Here is a 19909-nt window from a genome sequence, read left to right on the forward strand (position 1 = left end):
CAGCACACAATAAATAATGATAATATCAGTGAGGACAATAATCAATTCCTCGGTAATACGGCCCAGGAGGGGAAGCACAGCAGAAAAATTACAGCAGAGCCTCTAACCCCCTGCTTTTTCTCGAAGATAAGGTTGGATGACACATTTCTTGGTGAAACAACAAGCCAACAGGTATTACTACTTTTATTTTCTGATGTGAAGGTTGCTGCTAAAAGAAGACTATTTCTGTTAGGTATTGCTATTTTTTGATAGTGTCTCAGCAATACCTTGTTTAAAAAGGGCAAAACAACAGTTATTAATTACCCTAATTAACCCAATTCATAAGACACATTTGTGTGGCTGTCATGACAACTGCTTTGACTAACTTGCCAAGAATAGCTTAGCTGTCCATTCAAATAAATCCCTGATAATTACTAGTCTAGTTTACTGGGCTTCTGTGATAATAATAATTAGTGCTACTGTACAAAAGGTCACGCTAAACAGTTTATGAATGATGCATTTCGCACGGTGATTGCATGAGTCACACAGCACCCAGCAAAGGGACACAGCCTCATCTCTGCTCACACAGGAGCCTGCTCTGCCTGCAGACAGCGTGGCAGGAGGACAGGAGAACAAAAACACCCATGAGGTGGGTGTTGGGGCAGGACAGCCAGCAGCCTGCCTCCTGGAGAGCTGCAGTGGCCAGGACATGGTCCCCTAGCAAGGCACTGCAGACACCAAACAGCTCCCAGCCTGTCCTTCCAAAAACCTGCCAGGTGCTGTGGGATCCACCTCACCCCTCATCTCCCTCCCTGACAAGGACAGATGGTGATGGACCCCCTGTCTGGCTCCAGCAGGTTTAGGATCAGTGACAAAGGGGGGTTAAATCACCAACGTGAGCTTGGGGTGCCAGTCCAGCTCCCCTCTGCAGGAAAAGCCCTCCAGCTTCACTTTGGGTCTCTCCACGGTGATCTCAGCTCCAGCACATCCTCAATGAGTCCTGCAGGCACTGCTCAGCCCAGCACTGCTCCTCCTGAGGCTGCTGCTGGCTGCACAGGGAGCTGCCTCCTCCTGAACCTATGAAATCACTGCTTTTAGGGTAAATTCTGATTAAATACCACATATGGTCCTTATTGTCCATCCCCTGATACCTATCACAGAGGCACCTGCACATCAACAGGGTCCCCAATCAGTAAATATTTGTCTGCTAGGGCCCCCTCCTCCCTCCCCACCACCTGAAGTTGCAATTATTCTTATTGATTGACTTCAGGAGAGCACCCTGCACACGCCTGGAGCTGCCACGCGCCGAGCAAACAAGGGAACAGCGGCGGCAGTGCTGCAATCATTACCAGGGCGAGCAATTGCCCTGTCACACATGGCAGGTTATGGCTTCAGACTGGAGGCAGCAAGGCCAGATGAGCGCTTAAAACGTCGTTACAGTGTGAAAAGCGAGGATGTAGAGATGACACCTCCTTTCTCAACAAATCTGCTCCCCGAGCATCTCCCAGCTCCCTGAAGGATTCATCTCATTAAGGCTGAAGAGCCAACAGAGCCCTTGGAGGGGCACATGGGCTTGTGTCCTCTCTGTGTGGCAAAGTAAACGCTGATGAGGAAGTGTGAGATCTGGGGAAAGAGGGATTTGAGGTCCCAGAGGGATCTCAGGACCCTGAGCCACAGCTGAGCCCCAAGCTCGCCTGCACATCTTCCCCATTTGTAGCCAAAAGTACATGCCAGAAGATGAGGGGCTTTTATCAGACCAAAAGGAGAAATCAGGGAAACCTGATTGCTGAGCAGAACATTCCTCAGTTTTCCCAAGTGAAGTTTGCAGCTCAGTTCAATATGTTAGTGCCTAATGAAGGTTTCCCCCATACTCTGGCAGGGTACAATCATTCTCCTCCTAATGAGCATGTGTTAATGGCATATTAATGCTGACAACAAACTAAGTGCAGAGAACAAGAGATGAACATATTCCAAAATTCATCTCTTTTTTTTTTTTTCCAAACAAAGGAACCCATCATGGGGGCTGAGCAAGCCCCAGCCCAGCAGGAGCCTGTGGCTGCCACAGGGATGTTGCCAGCTCTGGTCCAGGGGCTCACCATGGACACAGAGCTCTGCTCTCTGACCCACCCAACCCCATAATCACAGGGGAGAGTTCTCACCAAGTGTGGCACTGCCCCTGGACACAGCCACTCTGGGGCAGAACACGGAGCAGAGCAACAGCTCACCAACCCCTGGGAAGGGTTTTAGGGGGGCAGACAGGTTCGGGTTGCTCTAGCTGAGCCAACTGCCATGAGGATTTGCTTCCTGAAAGCTGGGTCCCTGCCAGAGCATCCAGATGTGAATCTGAATATGAAAAGTCCAGGAGGGAGCAGGTGACAGAGGCGCAGGCGCGGCTCCCAGGCCCCATCCTGGTGCCGCCATCCCAGCCCATCTGGGTTTGTCTCAGCAACTTTCCACGCGCTCTCAGCCATGGAAGGAACACACATAATGGGTGTTTTCCTGCTTTTTCATCTCTGCTTGTGAAAACAGCTCCCAAAACCCTGAGAGCTCCCCAAAAGCAGCGTCAGTCTGCCGCAGCACGTGCCCAGCACCAGGCACTGCAGGGAACAGCAAGCCTGGTTCCCTAACTGCCCAACTCCCACGTGCTCCCACCATCACTCACATCTACATTTCCAGATCGATAATCGATGCTGGAATCAATAACAGGGAATTTAGCTACATTATAAAAACAGTAAAATCAGCCAATACTGAGAAATGACTATTGAGTCCTGTGTTTCTGTACTCACTTAGTCTAATAACGGTGAATGATATTTTCCAAGTACATTATTCAGCATAAAACCACCGAATTATTTGATCTCTTTCTAACCTTTATGAATCTAAGCACTCTTTTTGACCCAGATTGAATGAGGCAACATCTGCAGAGCCTTTCACAAAATTGTACTCGGTGTGCACTATTGTAGGTCCTGCTGCCAAAGATAAATGTTATTATTTTAAAGCCATCATCCTTCCTAATAGATGAGCAAACAGACCTGCATTAGCATAGCCTGCAGAGCTCGAGCACGGGTGAGAAAATGCCAGAGGGTTTTGCTGAATGGAAATTTTACATACCTGACTTAGGATGGGTTAATTGCAATCCACCAACACGGGGATTTTTAAACCTGCCCTGTGGCATACACCTGCCATCACAAACGATGGTGTAATCCTACAAGCTCCAGATCCCCGTGAGAAAACGTGCAGGATTTCACACCCAGCCCTCACCAGGCTGCTGAGATGAGGACCTCACCTGCTCCAACACACCTTGACCTGCAGGGTTTGATCAGGACCTGCCTGTCCTGGGTGTCAGGAGCAGCGCTGGTGGTCCACCTCTGGGGGCTCAGGTGTCCATCAGCGGTGCTGAAGTGCAGTCCCTGTCACACCTGCCTGCTGTTGACACACACCAGCTGTGTCACACCTTCAGCAGAGCCAGGAGAACTCCCTGTAACTCCATGTACAACAGGGAGACACTTCAAGGCTCAGCACTAATCACTTGTCCAGCTGACTACTAAGCCATTACTTCCCTCCAAATCCAGACAAGGAACCAGAGGGAGACACTGAAGCAGAGATGCCTTGCCTGTCTTCTCCAAACTCTCCAACAGGTGCCACAGACAAGCTCTGCCTGGCAGGAACAGTGGAATTGGGAGCTGCCAACAGCCTCAGTGTCCCTTATCCCAGCCCCTGGGTGATGCTGGGTCCTGGGGACAGTGGGGACAGGAGCTGTGGGGTGGCCCAGGGGACAAGTCCCAGCACAGCCCTGCCAGGGCAGCACTGCCTGCAGAGCACCCTACCCATCACCAATTCAGAGCACGCTCTCGTTTGAAATTATAATTACACTTATAAGTACACAGATTACAACTATTTATGCTACAAATAAGACCATCCTGTATTTTAATTAACAGAAAATGATTGGAACTCAACTATAGCCTCTACTGGGAAACAATATCTAATAATTTATTGAAGCAAGGCCATGCCAGCCCCACAAGCAGCCTGGCAGGAGAGGGGGAGTGGGCAGGGCTGGGGGTGCCACCCCTCTGAGCCCTCACACAAGAGCAGGAGCTGCTGCCAGAGTGGGCAGGAGGTCAGGAGAGATGGATCCCAGGAGAGATGGGTGCCAGGAGAGATGGATCCCAGGAGAGATGGATCCCAGGAGAGATGGATCCCAGGAGAGATGGATCCCATGGAGAGATGGGTCCCAGGAGAGATGGGTCCCAGGAGAGATGGATCCCAGGAGAGATGGGTCCCAGGAGAGATGGATCCCAGGGGAGATGGAGCCCAGCAAGAGATGGGTGCCAGGAGAGATGGAGCCCAGGAGAGATGGGTGACAGGAGAGATGGGTGACAGGAGAGATGGGTCCCAGGAGAGATGGGTCTCAGCAGAGATGGGTGACAGGAGAGATGGATCCCAGCAGAGATGGGTCCCAGGAGAGACGGGTCCCAGGAGAGATGGATCCCAGCAGAGATGGAGCCCAGGAGAGATGGATCCCAGGAGAGATGCAGGGCTCATCCCTGCAGAGCCTGGCCATGGGAGCAGGCAGGGTTTCTGCTCCAGTGGCTCTGCCCTTGCTGGCTGATGGGAATTTAGGGAAGACCTGAGCAGGGCACAGGTCAGTGAGGGCAGCAGCCCAAGGACCCTGGAAGGGCACCTGGCTGAGGAGCCTCTCTGGCTCAAAGCCCTCAGGAGGGCCTTGAGGAAAATGGCATCTGGAAAACACAGCTCTTCCACCCAGCCAAGCAGATGCACACAAGGTTAATCAAAGGCTACTGCACTTGGCCTCAACAATTGCCTCTGCCTGAGCATGTGCTCTGTGTAAAGGAAGGAGAGGGAGAAACCACAGAGCTCAAATCACTCGATACAACACAAATTCACTTGGATCCTGCTGTAACAAAGCCCATAAAGTACCATGCAAAACTACCCTTTTAATGAAATTTTAAAGAAAACTTACTAGAAATCTTTCCCAATTTAAGAGAAAAATTTTTATCTGCCATGTAAATATAGTTGCAAAAGCTTTTTTTTATAGACTTCACGAGTTATGCATTAGACATATGCATCAGAAATTCAAATTTTCCAAGAGGAAATATTTAAGGAAGCTACCACCCAAACCATTCCATGATTCCATGAAAACAAGAGCAGCCTCTCCACTTCCAGTAAAAATGAACCATAAAACCCAAAGCAGTAGCATAAAAAACAAATGAGATGTATCTGATTATATGACATATTATATACCCACCATAATTAGGTGCAATATGTAATAATTCTATACACACTTTTTGTATGCATAGGGATACAAGTGTGAACATGGCAGGGTTAGGTGAGTGTCTCAACCTGATGACCTTAGAGGTCTTCCCCAGCCTAAATGATTCTGTGATTCTGAGCAGTATATCACAAATACAAGACATAGCACACAGTATATAATATATAACCACAGGATCACAGCCATGGGAGCACTCAGCTCCTGCTGTGAAATACAAGCAGCTACTGCCACACCAGCCCTAATCTTCCATGGACTCCTGGAGAAAATCCCTTTGGTCCCTCCTGACCATGACCCTACCACGGGCTAGAAAAACCCCTGGGAAGCCCAAAATCTGCCAGGATGGGGTGGCAGCCCCAAATCACCAACACAAAAACATGTGCTGTTTACTGGGAAACAGCTCCTAGTTGAACTCAATCTTAAATGCCTTTTCCAACCTAAATGATGTGATGATCTCAGGAAAAGCCCAAGAGTGTTGAACTAAGGGCTTGCCTGAGACCCAGGGGGTGTGGCACGCTTAAACATGAATGGGAGTTGGTTGTATTTATCTCCTTTGCAAAGTATTCCAGTGAATTCCTCCACACAACAGCTTGGAGAGATTCCATTAAGAGATATATAATTTGGTCAGGCTGACCTCAGAATGGAATAAAGAGCTGCTGATTTCCATAATGCCAGCCTCCAACGCTCAGCCAGGTCAGGGAACCCAGTGATACACAGAACACTTTGGGAGCAGTTCACCTGAGAGATCTGGAGTGAGCAGGGAGGGAGGTTTGGGGGTCCCACCCAGCAGCTCTGCTCCCTGGGTGATGCTGGCTGCCCTGGAGGGGATGAGCAGTGGATGTGCAAAGCTGAGAGCATCCCTGCCATCTGGGGGGTTCTGCAGGGCTGCTCCAGGCTGGGCTGGACCAGGAGGGAGCAGAGCTGTGACCTGCTCTTACCCAGCACGGAGCTCAGCAGTGGCAGGCACAAAAAAGTGCTGAGTTACAGTGACCTCCCAAGGAGAAAACAAGACTGGCAGCGCTGCCTGCAAACTCAGCCTTCCTGCTACTGAACATCATCCCTGCAAATGCTTTAATTATTGCCACTCCTGAAAATAAGCCTCGTTTCATCAGCCTGGCCTGCCTCAACACTGCAAACTTTCTCCGGGTTGGAAATCCTCTCCTTTTTTCCCTTTTCCCCTGCTCCACACACAGCATTACTCAGAAGCAAGCCAAATCCCTTCCAATTATGTATCATGACGTTTCCCCTGCGCTGCACTAAAGCGAGGCCCTTCACTTCTAAATGGCATGGTTTATAACAAATTGTCTGTTATACCAGACAGAAACTGATTTCCTCAAACCCAGCATATTAAAGTGAGTACATTCATTCTGCTTGTAACACACAAAATGTGATTATAACAGACACTTTGGGGGCTTTTTAAGGCTAGAGGAGAAGAGGAGGATAAGCTGGAGGGGAAGAAAGAATTGACAAGTAGAGAAATGACAGAGAAAGAGAAACAGCCACGCTGATTTCATTTCTTACAAAACAAAACTCTTTGTGTGTTGTAGAAATGTGCTTTAGTTAACACCGCCAGATAGCCAAAGCGAGGCTGCTGGTGCTGCCTGAAACGAAAATTGCTCTATTGTGCTCAGAAAACCATTTCCCACAGCGAGGAAAGGCTTTCCAGGTAGCACAAAGCAGATCTGAAACCAACGGGGCCTGATCCTGCAACTGCTGCTCCCTCCAATAATCCCTGCAGGCACGAGGGGCCCCGGCTGAACCAGTGCGAGTGAGGATTATGCGGGAGTGTATCAAGGTTGGGGGATTAGACCAGGATTATCACTAAAACCAGTAATTCCCCATCTTACTGATGGTGGCCATCAGCTCGGGAGGCGGCCATGGGGGATGGCCACGGCCCCCCAGCACTGACCATGGACCCCCAGCACTGGCCATGGCCACCCAGCACTGACCATGGCCACCTAGCACTGACCACAGCCACCCCAGCACTGACCATGGCCACCTAGCACTGACCATGGACCCCCAGCACTGACCATGGCCACCTAGCACTGACCATGGACCCCCAGCACTGACCATGGACCCCCCAGCACTGGCCATGGCCACCCAGCACTGACCACAGCCCCCCAGCACTGACCACAGCCCCCCAGCACTGACCACAACCCCCCCAGCACTGACCAAAACCCCCCCAGCACTGACCACAACCCCCCCAGCACTGACCATGGACCCCTCAGCACTGGCCACAGCCCACCCAGCATTGACCACAGCCCCCCAGCACTGACCATGGACCCCCCAGTACTGACCACAGCCCCCCAGCACTGACCACGGCTCCCCAGCATTGACCATGGAACCCCCAGCATTGGCCATGGATCCCCAGCACTGACCACAGCCCCCCCAGTACTGACCACAGCCCACCCAGCACTGGTCACAGCCCCCAGCCCTGCCACCAGCAGCCATCCCGGACCCCCAGACTGAGCAGTCAGGACCTCTGCCAATCCCACCTCAGGGCACCTCAAGCAGGCTCTGCTGTCACACACAGGTGTCCCCATGTCACACCTCCTCACCCCTCTCAGGCCCTGCCCTGGACTGACCACCACAGTGGCCGCAGGGGACACCTGGGGACAGAGTGAGCTGCTGTCCCCAGGGTGTTTCCCATCCTGGAGCAGAAAACAAACATCATCTCCCAAAGCAGTGCAAATCTGGGACGTGAAACTGCCTCTGGAACACAGACACAGCCATCACACACACACTGTTTGCTTTTTAAACCATGAAGTCAAAATCCAGGCATGTAAGTGCTCCCCAAGGGTGGCTGCTCCACATGCAAGTCATGTCCCTTGGATCCTAAAAGGCTGGGCATTCACACCAGCTTCCACACCAGCCCAATGCAACACGCATTCCTATCAAGGAAGCTGCCTAATGGTTCCTATTAATTTTGATTTTTAATCTCCTGGTACAACTCCCAGCAATATACATGCAAAACCTAACAAGCCCTTTTGGTTTCAAAGCTGACTTCTCCTCCAGCTCAGAAGGAAGAGAAAAAAGAGCTCTTGGCAGCAGCAAAGCCTCTGAGCAGCAATGCCCTTGCAGCTCCAACATGTCCCAGTCTCCCTGCTGCAAAACAAGCCCAAACACTAGCGGGGGCCAAGCCTCCTGCTGTCAGCACCACCAGCAGAGCTGCTCACAAACCCTTCCTGCCATCGCTGCCTGCAGCCACAGGGATGCTGAGAGGCTCTGGGCAGCATCCCCGAGTGGTACCCAGGGGAGCACAGACTCCAGTAGGGCCAGAACACCCCAGGATATCCCCCAGGATATACACCCAGGGTATCACCCCAGGATATCCCCCAGGATATACACCCAGGGTATCACCCAGGATATCCCCCAGGATATCCCCCCAACATATACCCCCAGGATATACACCCAGGATATCCTCCAGCATATCCCCCCAGGATATACATCCAGGATATCCCCCCAGGACATCCCCCAGGATATACAACCAGGGTATCCCCCCAGGATATCCCCCCAGGATATACAACCAGGGTTATCACCCCAGGATATCCCCCAGGATATACATCCAGGATATCCCCCCAGCACATCCCCCAGGATATACACCCAGGGTATCACCCCAGGATATCCCCCAGGATATCCTCCCAGCATATCCCCCCAGGATATCTCCCCAAGATATACACCCAGGATATCCCCCCAGGATATCCCCCCAGCATGTCCCCAGAGCATATCCCCCCCAGGATATCCCCCCAGAATATACACCCAGGATATCCCCCAGCATATCCCCCCAGGATATCCCCCCAGGATATTCCCCAGGATATTCCCCCAGGATATCCCCCAGGATATCCCCCCAGCATATCCCCCAGGATATCCCCTCAGGATATCCCCCCAGCATATTCCCCAGGACAGCCAAGCCCAGCCCCACCCAAAGGGAAAGGCTTTCTAAGGGTGGTCTGGAGCTCCTTTTGCATGCTCAGAGCGGGGCTGCAGCCCCCACAGACACCACTCTTCCCTCCTTCCCGGATCACCAGGGAAAGATGAGCAGCACCAACAAACCCAATTATTCCCAGCCCCGAGACCTGCTGCTGCACCAGAAGAAACATTTCCTGAAGCTCCACAAACAAGCCATCCTCAGGGACTTTTATTTCAAGGCTCCTGACTGTTAAAGTAAATGAGGCTCACGTTAAAGACCAGGCACATCACGAACCCTCTGCTGCTGGGGCAGCGCGTGTCTGCAGAGGCAATCGCTCACCCCCAGCCACAAGCACCATATGCCAAGTGACACTGCCACAGACGCATTTACCTCGTATTTTATCTGTTATCAACCCATGCTTTGCCTTCCCATCAGGGGAAGTCACTCCTAGGTGGAGCAGCAATGATATCTCCCCGATGCTGACACCTCATAAAGCCTCCCGGGGGAAATGCAGCAGCTTCATCACTGGAAGCGACTCAAACCAGCCCAGACAAAGCACCCCTGGAAGCACTGCAGGGAATGGTTTGGCTCTGCAAGCTCTGGGCAGGGACTGTGTTTATTAATTCCTCACCACCCCGAGCTGTGCCAATAGCACCCTGCCCAGCCACAGCATCACACCCCAGCCAAGGGCTGCAGGGCACAGGGCTGCCCTGCTCCTGCTCCTGCATGGAAACAACTTCTGCGGAGTTTCTGTGTCACCCCGTGTGCCAGGACAGGTCTGTCACTCAAGCACCATGAACCACCTCACTCTCAGGGGTCACTGGGATTTTTTAGAACCCACCACACCTGCAAAACAACTTCACCTGCAACAGCTGGAAAGGTAACACTGGGGTTCTGTCAAATAACATCAGTATTCCCACTCTAAGCTAAACCTGCAAACAGCTTCCAGTTGGGACTTCTCCAGCCCTACCCCAGCCCTGCCCTTCTGTCCAAAAGCACCTCCAGAGAGCGAGCAGATCCCTGCCAGGCCGTGTTTCCCTTGCTTGGTGCCTTGGCAGGAGTGGTGAGCTGCTGTTGCCCTCCTGCCAGCTCCCAGGGCTGCTGGGGGCAATGCTCCTGACACCCCTGCCACCCATTACAAGACACAAACTTCCTTCTACAGGCAAGCTATCAGCTCTTCACAGAGCATCTCACCTGCACAAGTCAGGGGAAAATGGGGCTGGAGCCAGAGGGACAAATGAGCATCCTGCATCCCTCACAGGAGGGTGAACAAGGAAATCTCTGGAGGGCACATTCCATGAGACCCCAGCCCAGATGTTGCAACAAAGAGGAGCACAGGCAGCACTGCCTTCTGCATGCAGCTGCCTGTTAACTTCATCAGCTGAGTTATGATGCTCCTGATGGTCCCTCCATCCTCCCTGGCACCTGAGACCTCCCACTGCCAGCCTGCACTTCTGGAGAACGCCAGCCTGTGATGGATTTGGTGACTGGTGGCAGTGAATCACAGGCTGACAGGATGCTCCACTGCTCCAGTGCCCACAGCAAGGCACCAGCCAGAGATGCACTCCAGAATCCTCTCCAAAGGACACTGCTCCAGGCAGACAGGAATTCCTCAGGGAGCACTGTCCACAGCATGCCAACAGCAATGGTCACTCGTAGGGGCCAGCACTGGTACATGGCCTCTCAGAGCTGGCTCTGCCTCAGTGAAGCCAAGGGTTCAGTGAGCATTCTGCCAAAACAGCCACAGCAGGAGCAGCCCCCTCCAGCAGCCCAGCAGAGGGCTGGGCTCGCATCTCTGCAGCACCAGGATGAATCTGAAGCAGCTCCACTGCCTTCAGCAGCAGCATCTCGCACTTACACCAGCACACTGAACACAAAACAGAGTGAGCCATAAATATTTCAGCTGCTTTTTCAGCTTTGTTACTCTGTTCAAAGCAGGAAACATGACAAACCTTTGATTGTTTTGCTTAAATCCAAACAATAATTCAAAGAGAGACAAACAAGCAACACTAAATGATGCCTGTGATGTACAGGAAAGCCAAAGAATTAGAAGAAACTGATGAGGATGGTGTGGATCAGAGTGGGCCCTTTCCACACATCCCTCCCATGGCAGCAGGGTCCTGCACAGTGAAGGAACAGCACTGGGCCAGCTGTGCAGGTGTCACAGTGGGGCATCCTGCACTGTCTGCATCCCCAGCACAGCCTGCTGCCTCCAGAGCAACAACACCAACACCCCTGCCAGCAACCTCCTGAAAAACTCCTGTGAAGGCAGAAGAGTCTCCTCCCTTGAGCATCCCCACACTCAGAATCCACTGCAAAGCAAGGGTGGAGGCAGCCTGGCCTGGCCCATCCCCTCCTGAGCACTTCTGAGGATCTCTGCAGTGTCTGGGGGTGAAACACCCACCCATGGCCACACACCAGGGCTGCCCCAGAGCCCAGAGGTGTGGGTGAGTGCTGGCTGCTCTTCCTGCCCATCCTCAATCACTGACTCCCCCTGGGGCGTCCAGCACACAGAAACCACACAGAAACCACAGAGAAACCATCCAGGTGTGCTCTGTCCAGCACACAGAAACCACACAGAAACCACACAGAAACCACACAGAAACCACATGGAAACCACACAGAAACCACCCAGGTATCTGTGCCCAGCACACAGAACCCACACAGAACCACCCAGGTGTCTGTGCTCAGCACACAGAACCCACCCAGGTGTCTCAGCCCAGCACACAGAACCCACCCAGAACCACCCAGGTGTCTGTGCCCAGCACACAGAACCACCCAGGTGTCTGTGCCCAGCACACAGACTCACCCAGGTGTGTGTGCCCAGCACACAGAAATCACACAGACCCACCCAGGTGTCCATGCCCAGCACACAGAAATCACACAATACCACCCAGGTGTGTGTACCCAGCACACAGAATCACACAGACCCACCCAGGTGTCTGAGCCCACCACACAGAAATCACACAGACCCACCCAGGTGTCCATGCCCAGCACACAGAAATCACACAGACCCACCCAGGTGTCCATGCCCAGCACACAGAAATCACACAGAACCCACTCAGGTGTCTCTGCCCAGCACACAGAACCACTCAGGTGTCCGTGCCCAGCACACAGAACCCACACAGACCCACCCAGGTGTGTGTGCCCAGCACACAGAAATAACACAGACCCACCCAGGTGTGTGTGCCCAGCACACAGACCCACCCAGGTGTGTGTGCCCAGCACACAGACCCACCCAGGTGTCTCAGCCTAGCACACAGAACCCACACAGACCCACCCAGGTGTCTGTGCCTAGCACACAGAACCCACACAGACCCACCCAGGTGTGTGTGCCCAGCACACAGAACCCACACAGACCCATTGAGGTGTCCGTGCTCAGCACACAGAACCCACACAGAACCATCCAGGTGTGTGTGCCCAGCACACAGAACCCACACAGAACCATCCAGGTGTCCGTGCCCAGCACACAGAACCACCCAGGTGTCTGTGCCCAGCACACAGAACCATCCAGGTGTCTGTGCCCAGCACACAGAACCCACACAGACCCATTGAGGTGTCCGTGCCCAGCACACAGAACCCAGCAGTGCCCACAGCCCCCTCCCAGGCGCAGCCCTGCCCACACCCACCTCTGGCAGGGGCATGCCGTTGATGATGAGGTCGGGCTGCTGGGGGCTCTGGCCCGTGAAGGTGTGGTGGTAGATGTGGTTGGAGCCGGCGTTGCGGCTGTTCTGGCTCTCCACGTTGAGGAAGGTGCTCTCGGAGCGGCGGCAGCCCAGCGGCAGGGTCTGCTGGTGGTAGTCGAAGTAGTTGAGGGAGGAGGTGAGGGAGGAGCAGCTCACCACGTTCATTTTGTCCGTCTCCTCCACGTCCCGCGGCACCAGGCGGATGTCGTTCTTGCTGATCTTCTTCTTCTTGCTGGATTTTTTCTGATGCCCGTAGGAGTACTCCGCGATTCTGGGGGACAGAGGGGACGTGAGAGCTGAGAGCACCCCAAACCCTGCCCTGCTAAACACCCAACAGACACCCAGAGGGCTTGGCCCCATCCCCTGTAGCCCTCCTAGTCATGCACGTTACGTCATGGTTGGGGCTGGTGGCACCACACAGCCTTTAGCTTGTTTTCACATGTATCATGTTTTCAGGTCAAATATGTAAAAAACAAAACAGGGGAAGGAAGCATGCTTCTGTTTTGATCTAGTGTATGTAATTGATGATTTTTAGTTACTAGAAGTAAAGTCCAGCCTGCAGAAGAGAAAAATGGAGATGTTAAAATCCATGAACTGAAAAGGGTACCTGCATTCATTTCCATGCATAATAAGGATTTTAAAAGTGATTTAATTTGGTCACCATAATGAAAATTCAAAAGGAATAGCAGAATTTTTTCCCAGTTCATTTTCCATAGCAGTAAATAAAGCAGACCCAGAAGCAGTCCTAGCTGGCAAGCTCAGTTCTCTCACACTCCAAAGGCTGTTTGTTTATTAATGCTTTATCTAAATTGCTGGTGTTTTGACTGTCTACTGATTGTACCTGATCTTTTCTCCAATTGAATTCCATTCCTCCCTCACCCTGACACGCACATCTGGGAAATGCTTTCACCTTCTAGAAATCAGAAAACAACAGCCGTGTTTTGCAAAGAAAAATGATCCTTCTTGACCTTTTTATTTTACAGCAAGCTTGTTTTTCTCTGCCTTTCCTTCCCTCTTTGCTTCCCACCTGCCAAAAGAATCAACTGATGAAGTGCCTTGTTTGCCTTCTGCAGAGGAAAAAAGTTACTGCAAAACACCACCCAAGCAAACAATGACAAATAATTTGCACCTTGCATTAGTTGTGTCTGCTGGGCTCAGAGTGACTGTGGCTCATCTTCCCACAGTGAGCACCACAACAGTCCCTGCCATGAATTTGTACATGCACAGCACTGGGCAACTCGGTATTTCCTAGGGAAGCACATCAAATGCTATGCAGAGTCAGAAATACACATTTGGAAGTCAGGATTTTGCTCCTCTTCTTTGTTAAGATAACAGCATTAAAAAAAAATCCAATAGCTGAAACAAAAATAATGGCATGAATAAATAATACAGTTTATCAGGAAAGGCAAATCTTGGACAAATATTCCTGCTCCAGAAAGCGAATTGCCTGAGCATGAAAATGCCACTAAGTCGAACAGCCCTCGTATGTGCCTCATAAATTAACACGTTTTTGAAGGCTCTCCAGCAGCTCTTGTGAAGAATCTCTAAACCAAGGCACTGCAAAGCCTAGAGGGTGGGGAGAGGGTGCCCCATGGTCACTGCTGCTGCTGCTGAGCCTGCCTGGTGCTTCCCCAGCTCTGCAGCTCACTCCTGCCCAGACACACACTGATAACATCCGAGTGTGCACAGAAATCAGAGCAAGGCAGGCATTTCCGTGGTGCCAACAATCTATATGCTGTTGACTCGTCTAACAATGCTTGATGAAGCTTTAATTGTTTTGTTTACCTAAATGTTTAAGTTTGGCAATGCGAGAGCCCAATTATTTCCTGCAGGCATTCATTTCGCTGTCCTCTCTGTATTGACCAATTATTTAATTAAACCGCACTTCATTAATCGCTAAGCCGTCACAGTAAACGCAGGGTTTATGTGTATGTGAGGAGCTGCTAGGGGCACCACCACAACATGATTTTTATCCATTCAGGTCCCATCCTCCTTTAATGGGCCGAGCTGGCAAGAAATCTGCTCTATGAGCTTTCACTGGAAGCTAGACATCCCACAATACAGCACAGACCGACCTTTATTTGCAGATGATTTTTCCCCCATCGAGCAAAAAGGTTTATATACGCACTTTGGGAGCGGGGTACAATGCCCCGACTCTCCGGCATTATTCCTGCGTAAATAAAACTTTAAAGACCGCACATCCCCCCGCGCCGCCGAATTGCCAGGGGCGAGCGTGCGTTTCCAAGGTAGAGCAAAATTAATTTCCATCCCTCCTCTCTGAAACGACTCGGTGCCGAAGGAATGGAGAAGTCATGGCTATTTCACCAGTAACAGGATTAAACCATTTATGAGGCATTGCAGCTGCTCTTTTATGGCATCTGATTGATATTCATGTGTGGTTAGCATTTGTCTCCTAACTTGTGTAACACAGAGAATAGTAAAAGAGAGACAATAATCGCCAGGCTGTTACATATTCAGGGGTTGGATTTCCCCGATCAGCCTTTCAGGGGCTCCAGCTCGGGGCTGACCTCCCCTCCGGCATTTCGGACCGCGGAGCGCTCGCCCAAAGCCAGGGCACAACCAAAATCCTGGCTGGCCCCATCCCTGGCAGCCCTGCTCTCGGGGGCTGTGCCGCTGTTCTGCCTTGGCCACGGCTGGCCAGCGTGGCGAGCAGCCTCGGCGGGCACACAATAGCTCCTTTGAAGGGCAGCGAGCCGGCGGTGCCCCCGCGGATGCTGCGGGGATGCTGCGGTGGCCAGCGGGGTTCCCCTGCCTCGGTCAGCCCGGGGAGCCGTGCTGGGGACGGGGACATGCCCACGGGAAGCGGCCGTGCCCCGGTAAACCCGCTCTGGAAAAAGCCTTCTTCCCCGCGATGGAAAAACCGGGGATGCTGCAACAGATTGTCGAGCCGCACGATTAACTCGGTTCGCTACTCCGCTCTCCTCGCAGAGAGCGATTTCTTAAAGCTTTGCAAGAAATTCTCTGACAGGGGCAGGAGCCTCACTTTTGTTCCTAAGGCAAATCCACCCCTCTTCACCACCCCCAAGTATACGGCAGCAAATGCAAAAGTAACTGCGATGGTAAAAATCAAAGCAGACCCGCAGGGGCACACAAACAAAGGTATCTTTTCTTTACCTGCAGTTGTAGGTCCTGATTTCCTTGTTATCCCTTTTGCACTTGACTGCCACAAAGATCATGGTGACAAAAAGAATGGCTGCAATAGACCCCAGGGCAATAATGAAAATCAAGGAGAGGTTAACAGATCCTATGGACTCCTGGGCATCCAGGGCTGGAGACAGGTATATCAAAATCAAGGCAGAAGCCGAGAGAGATGTTTTCCCATGGTCATGAGCCACCACGATGAGCTCATAGGCTGTTTTGGCGTTCTCCCCAAAGGCTCTGGTGGTCCTTATCTCTCCATTGACCTGGTCGATCTCAAAAAACCCTCTGTCTCCTTCCCACCATTTCATAGGAGAGTCTGCCCATTTTCACCCTCATCATAGTCATCGGCCTTGACCACCGTCACCAGTAGCCAACCCCCGCGTTCCTGGGGATGTACACCTCGGCCGTCCCGTTGACCAGCGGCGGGGCCGTGATCACAGGCGTGTTGTCATTGACGTCCAGCACGATCACCCTGACAGTGGCGTTGCTCTGCAGAGAGGGATTACCCCCATCTTTTGCCAAGACCTTGAACTCAAAGGCCTTGGTCTGTTCATGATTGAAGGACCTCAAAGCATAGATATCTCCAGAGTTGGGGTTGATGGAGACATAGGTGGAACACAGGCATGTCCCTGACTTGGGAGGGCACGATCTGGTAGGACACGCTGCCATTGAGGCCCAGGTCGGGGTCTCTGGCTGACACCGAGAGCAGGTAGGCCCCCGGGGTGTTGTTCTCCTGCACAATGACTTGGTAGTAGGGCTTGGAGAAGTGAGGATGGTTGTCATTCTCATCAGTGATCTTGACGGTGAAGGATTTGGTGGCCTGCAGGGAAGGGATGCCGTTATCCCTAGCCTGGATGGTGAGGTTGTACTGGTCCCTCTGCTCCCGGTCCAGCCGCCCATCCACCAGGATGGTGGAGAAGCTCTCGTACTCCTGCAGGCGGAAAGGCACGTTGCCCAGGAGCTTGCACTGCACGCGCCCGTTGGCCCCGGAGTCGCGATCCGAGACGCGCACCAGGGCGATGACGTAGCCCAGCGGGGCGTTCTCGCTCACCTCCACCAGCTCGCTGTTGACGGAGAGCAGGTTGATCAGGGGCGGGTTGTCGTTGGCATCCTGGACGCTGATGGTCACTTGCAGTGGGCAGGGATGGAGTTAGGCCCCAAGTCCTTGGCCTGCACGTCCAGCTCGTAGACGTGACCCTCCTCGTAGTCGATGGCACCGCTCACCGTGATGAGGCCGCTCTGGGGGTCGATTTGGAAGAGCTCCCGGGCCCGCTCGGAGACGTAGCTGTGGAAGGAGTAGAGGACCTGGCCGTTGGTGCCCTCGTCCGGGTCAGAGGCATTGAGGCGGATGACTGGCGTCCCCGGAGGGGCATTTTCAGGCACGCTGACGGTGTAGGCTGGCTCCTCGAAGAGCGGGTTGTTGTCATTGGAGTCGATGACGCGGATGCTGAGCTCCACCGTGCCAAAGTTGGGCGGGTCACCCCCATCCAGAGCCGTGATCACGTAGCTGTAGTGGGACTGGGTCTCACGGTCCAGGCTCTTCTCCACCACCAGCTCAGCAAAACGGGACCCATCACCCCGCGTCTTGGTCTCCAGCCCAAAGAGGTCATTGGGGGTGATCTCATAGCTCTGCACACCAAAGCTGCCCGAGTCCGGGTCATAGGCACTCTCCAGTGGCACCCGGGTGCCAGGGCTGGCCGTCTCCGAGATCTCCAGCTCGATTTGGTCGGTGGGGAAGCTGGGCGCGTTGTCGTTCAGGTCCTTGATCTCCAGCTTGATCACGCAGATCTCCATGGAGCTGGACATCACCTCCAGCGAGATGACACACTTGGGGCTCTGCCGGCATAGCAAGTCCCTGTCAATCTTCTGCTTGGTCACCAGCAGCCCGGACCCGGGGCTGATGTCCACCAAGTGGGGGGCCGAGTTGGAGACCACCCGGAAGGCGGCGGGCTGCCGGGGGTCCAGCACGAAACCGGCGTCCCGGGCGTCCTTGGCGACGTTGGCGATCACCGTGCCGGCTCGCTGCTCCTCCTCCACCGTGTACTTGAGGTTGACGAGGGCCCCGGCGCCGGCCCAAAGCAAAGCGGCCCCGAGCAGCGCCGGGAGAGCCCCCATGGCCGCGCCGCCCCCTCCGCCCGCCGCGCCGCGCCCCGACGGCCGCCGGCCGCGCGCCTCAGGGGCCCGCCGCGCTCATGCGGGCAGCGCCCGCCGGGCTGCCCCGGCGGCGGCCGGGCGGCTGCGGGCACCGGAGCCGCGGTCCCCCGCGCACACGCCAACGCCGTCCGCTCAGGCGCTCCGTGCCGGCGGCGCCGCGGAAGGGCCGGGCATGGCGAGCGGGTGCAGGATCAGAAGCGGGATGCTGAGGCGAGCGGTGCCGAAGCGAGACGCGAGGAGCCGAGCCGTGCCGTGCCGAGCCGCGCCGCGCCGAGCCCGCTCCCGCCGGCGCTCGCTGCGGCGGCCGCACGCCACTGCCCGCAGTCCGGAGCGCCGGCGGGCGGCGCGGGGGCGGGCGGCGCGGGGGCGGGCGGCGCTCGGCCGCAGCCAATGGGCGCTCGGGGGCGGGACCGGCGCGCTGCGCCGCAGCCAATGGGATGGCGCGGATGGCCGGGGGGCGGGGCCGGGCGGCGCGGACGGGAGCGGAGCGGGGCACGGAGCGGAGCGGGACGGGACGGGATGGACCCGCTGCCCAAACCGGGACCCCGCTGTCCCTGCTGTCCCTGCTGTCCCGCAGAGCCCGTCCCGCTGCCCGGGAGCTGCGGACGCAGCGGTGTTTTGGCTGCGCGACCGCGGTCACCGGTGGTTACTTCTTTAGCGGGTGCGCACGGGGCGGTGGCGGATGCCCGGCGGGTCCCGCGGAGCGCCCCGAATCCGTTCAGTAGAGCCTGAACCCTCTGGGGCAGGAGGAGCCCGTCCCGCCGGGCAGTGTTCCCGGGATCCACCGAGGGGCCCCGAGGCTCCATCCCCGCTGCACCGTGCTGGTCCCTGGGGAAAGCACCGCGCTACCGTGTCTAACAATGAAATAAAGCGTTTGGAATGAAGCGTTCCCGCTGCGTGCGCCCGTGCCTTACCTCCTGTCCCCGCGTCCGCCGTGGCAGGGTCCCGGGGAAGGTGTCACCGGGAGGGACAGGCGGCGGGTCGCGTTTCGGACACCCCACCACGCCGGGGTGAAAGCGGGGCCGGTGCCCCGGTGCCGGCCGGTAGCGCTCAGGGTCGGCGGCGGGGGCAGCGGGGCGGGGGTCGGTGCATCTGCCGCGGCACAGGTCCCACTGAGTGGTTGGCATCGAGAAGCGACGCCTCGGCTGTGCCTCGCCCCGCGGGCACGGCCCGGCCCGGTGCTGCCCGGGTCTGCCCCGCCCGGCCCATCCCAGCCCGGCCCGGCCGCGCCGTCGGACCCGCTGCGCCTTCCCAGGCACAAGGGCGCCATCTCGCGGCCGCGCGGGGGGCGACACCGGGACACCGGGATAACGGGACAAAGGGACAACGGGACAACGGGACACCGGGACAGCGGGACACGGGGAAAAAGGGACCCCCGAGACACCGGGGAAAAGGAACACGGGGACACTGGAACACGGGAACAACGGGACACTGGGATCCCGGGACACAGGGACACCGGAATCCAGGAATACGGGGACACCGGGACACGGAGGACACCGGGACATCGAGACACCGGGACATCGCGCCACAGGGATCCCGGGACACCGGGATACCGGGAGTCCTCAGGCGGCACGGCACGGCACGGCACACGTCCCGCACGGCTGGGAGAGCCCGTAGAGGGTGCCTGGGATACGGCCAGGGACAGCATCCATCCAGCACCACCGTCCCTGGGACAGCGTCCGTTCAGAGACACCGTCCCCCCGACACCACCCCGCGCGCCAGCATCCCTCCGGG

The 19909-nt window shown here is 55.0% G+C and overlaps 1 protein-coding gene across 1 annotated transcript in view; it reads right to left on the minus strand.

Moving 5' to 3' along the window:
• Positions 1 to 18140, minus strand: part of PCDH19 (protocadherin 19) — a 63627-nt gene extending 45487 nt beyond the window's left edge. Inside the window, 6 exon segments of the mRNA XM_033072414.1 lie at positions 12803 to 13130; positions 15995 to 16332; positions 16335 to 16387; positions 16390 to 16633; positions 16635 to 17149; positions 17152 to 18140. Of these exon segments, the coding sequence (XP_032928305.1) occupies positions 12803 to 13130; positions 15995 to 16332; positions 16335 to 16387; positions 16390 to 16633; positions 16635 to 17149; positions 17152 to 18136 (2463 nt within the window). The 5' untranslated portion in view covers positions 18137 to 18140.
• Positions 18141 to 19909: the final 1769 nt, after the last annotated feature.

This window comes from Catharus ustulatus, chromosome 14 (assembly GCF_009819885.2).
Source record: "Catharus ustulatus isolate bCatUst1 chromosome 14, bCatUst1.pri.v2, whole genome shotgun sequence".
Lineage (NCBI taxonomy): Eukaryota > Metazoa > Chordata > Aves > Passeriformes > Turdidae > Catharus > Catharus ustulatus.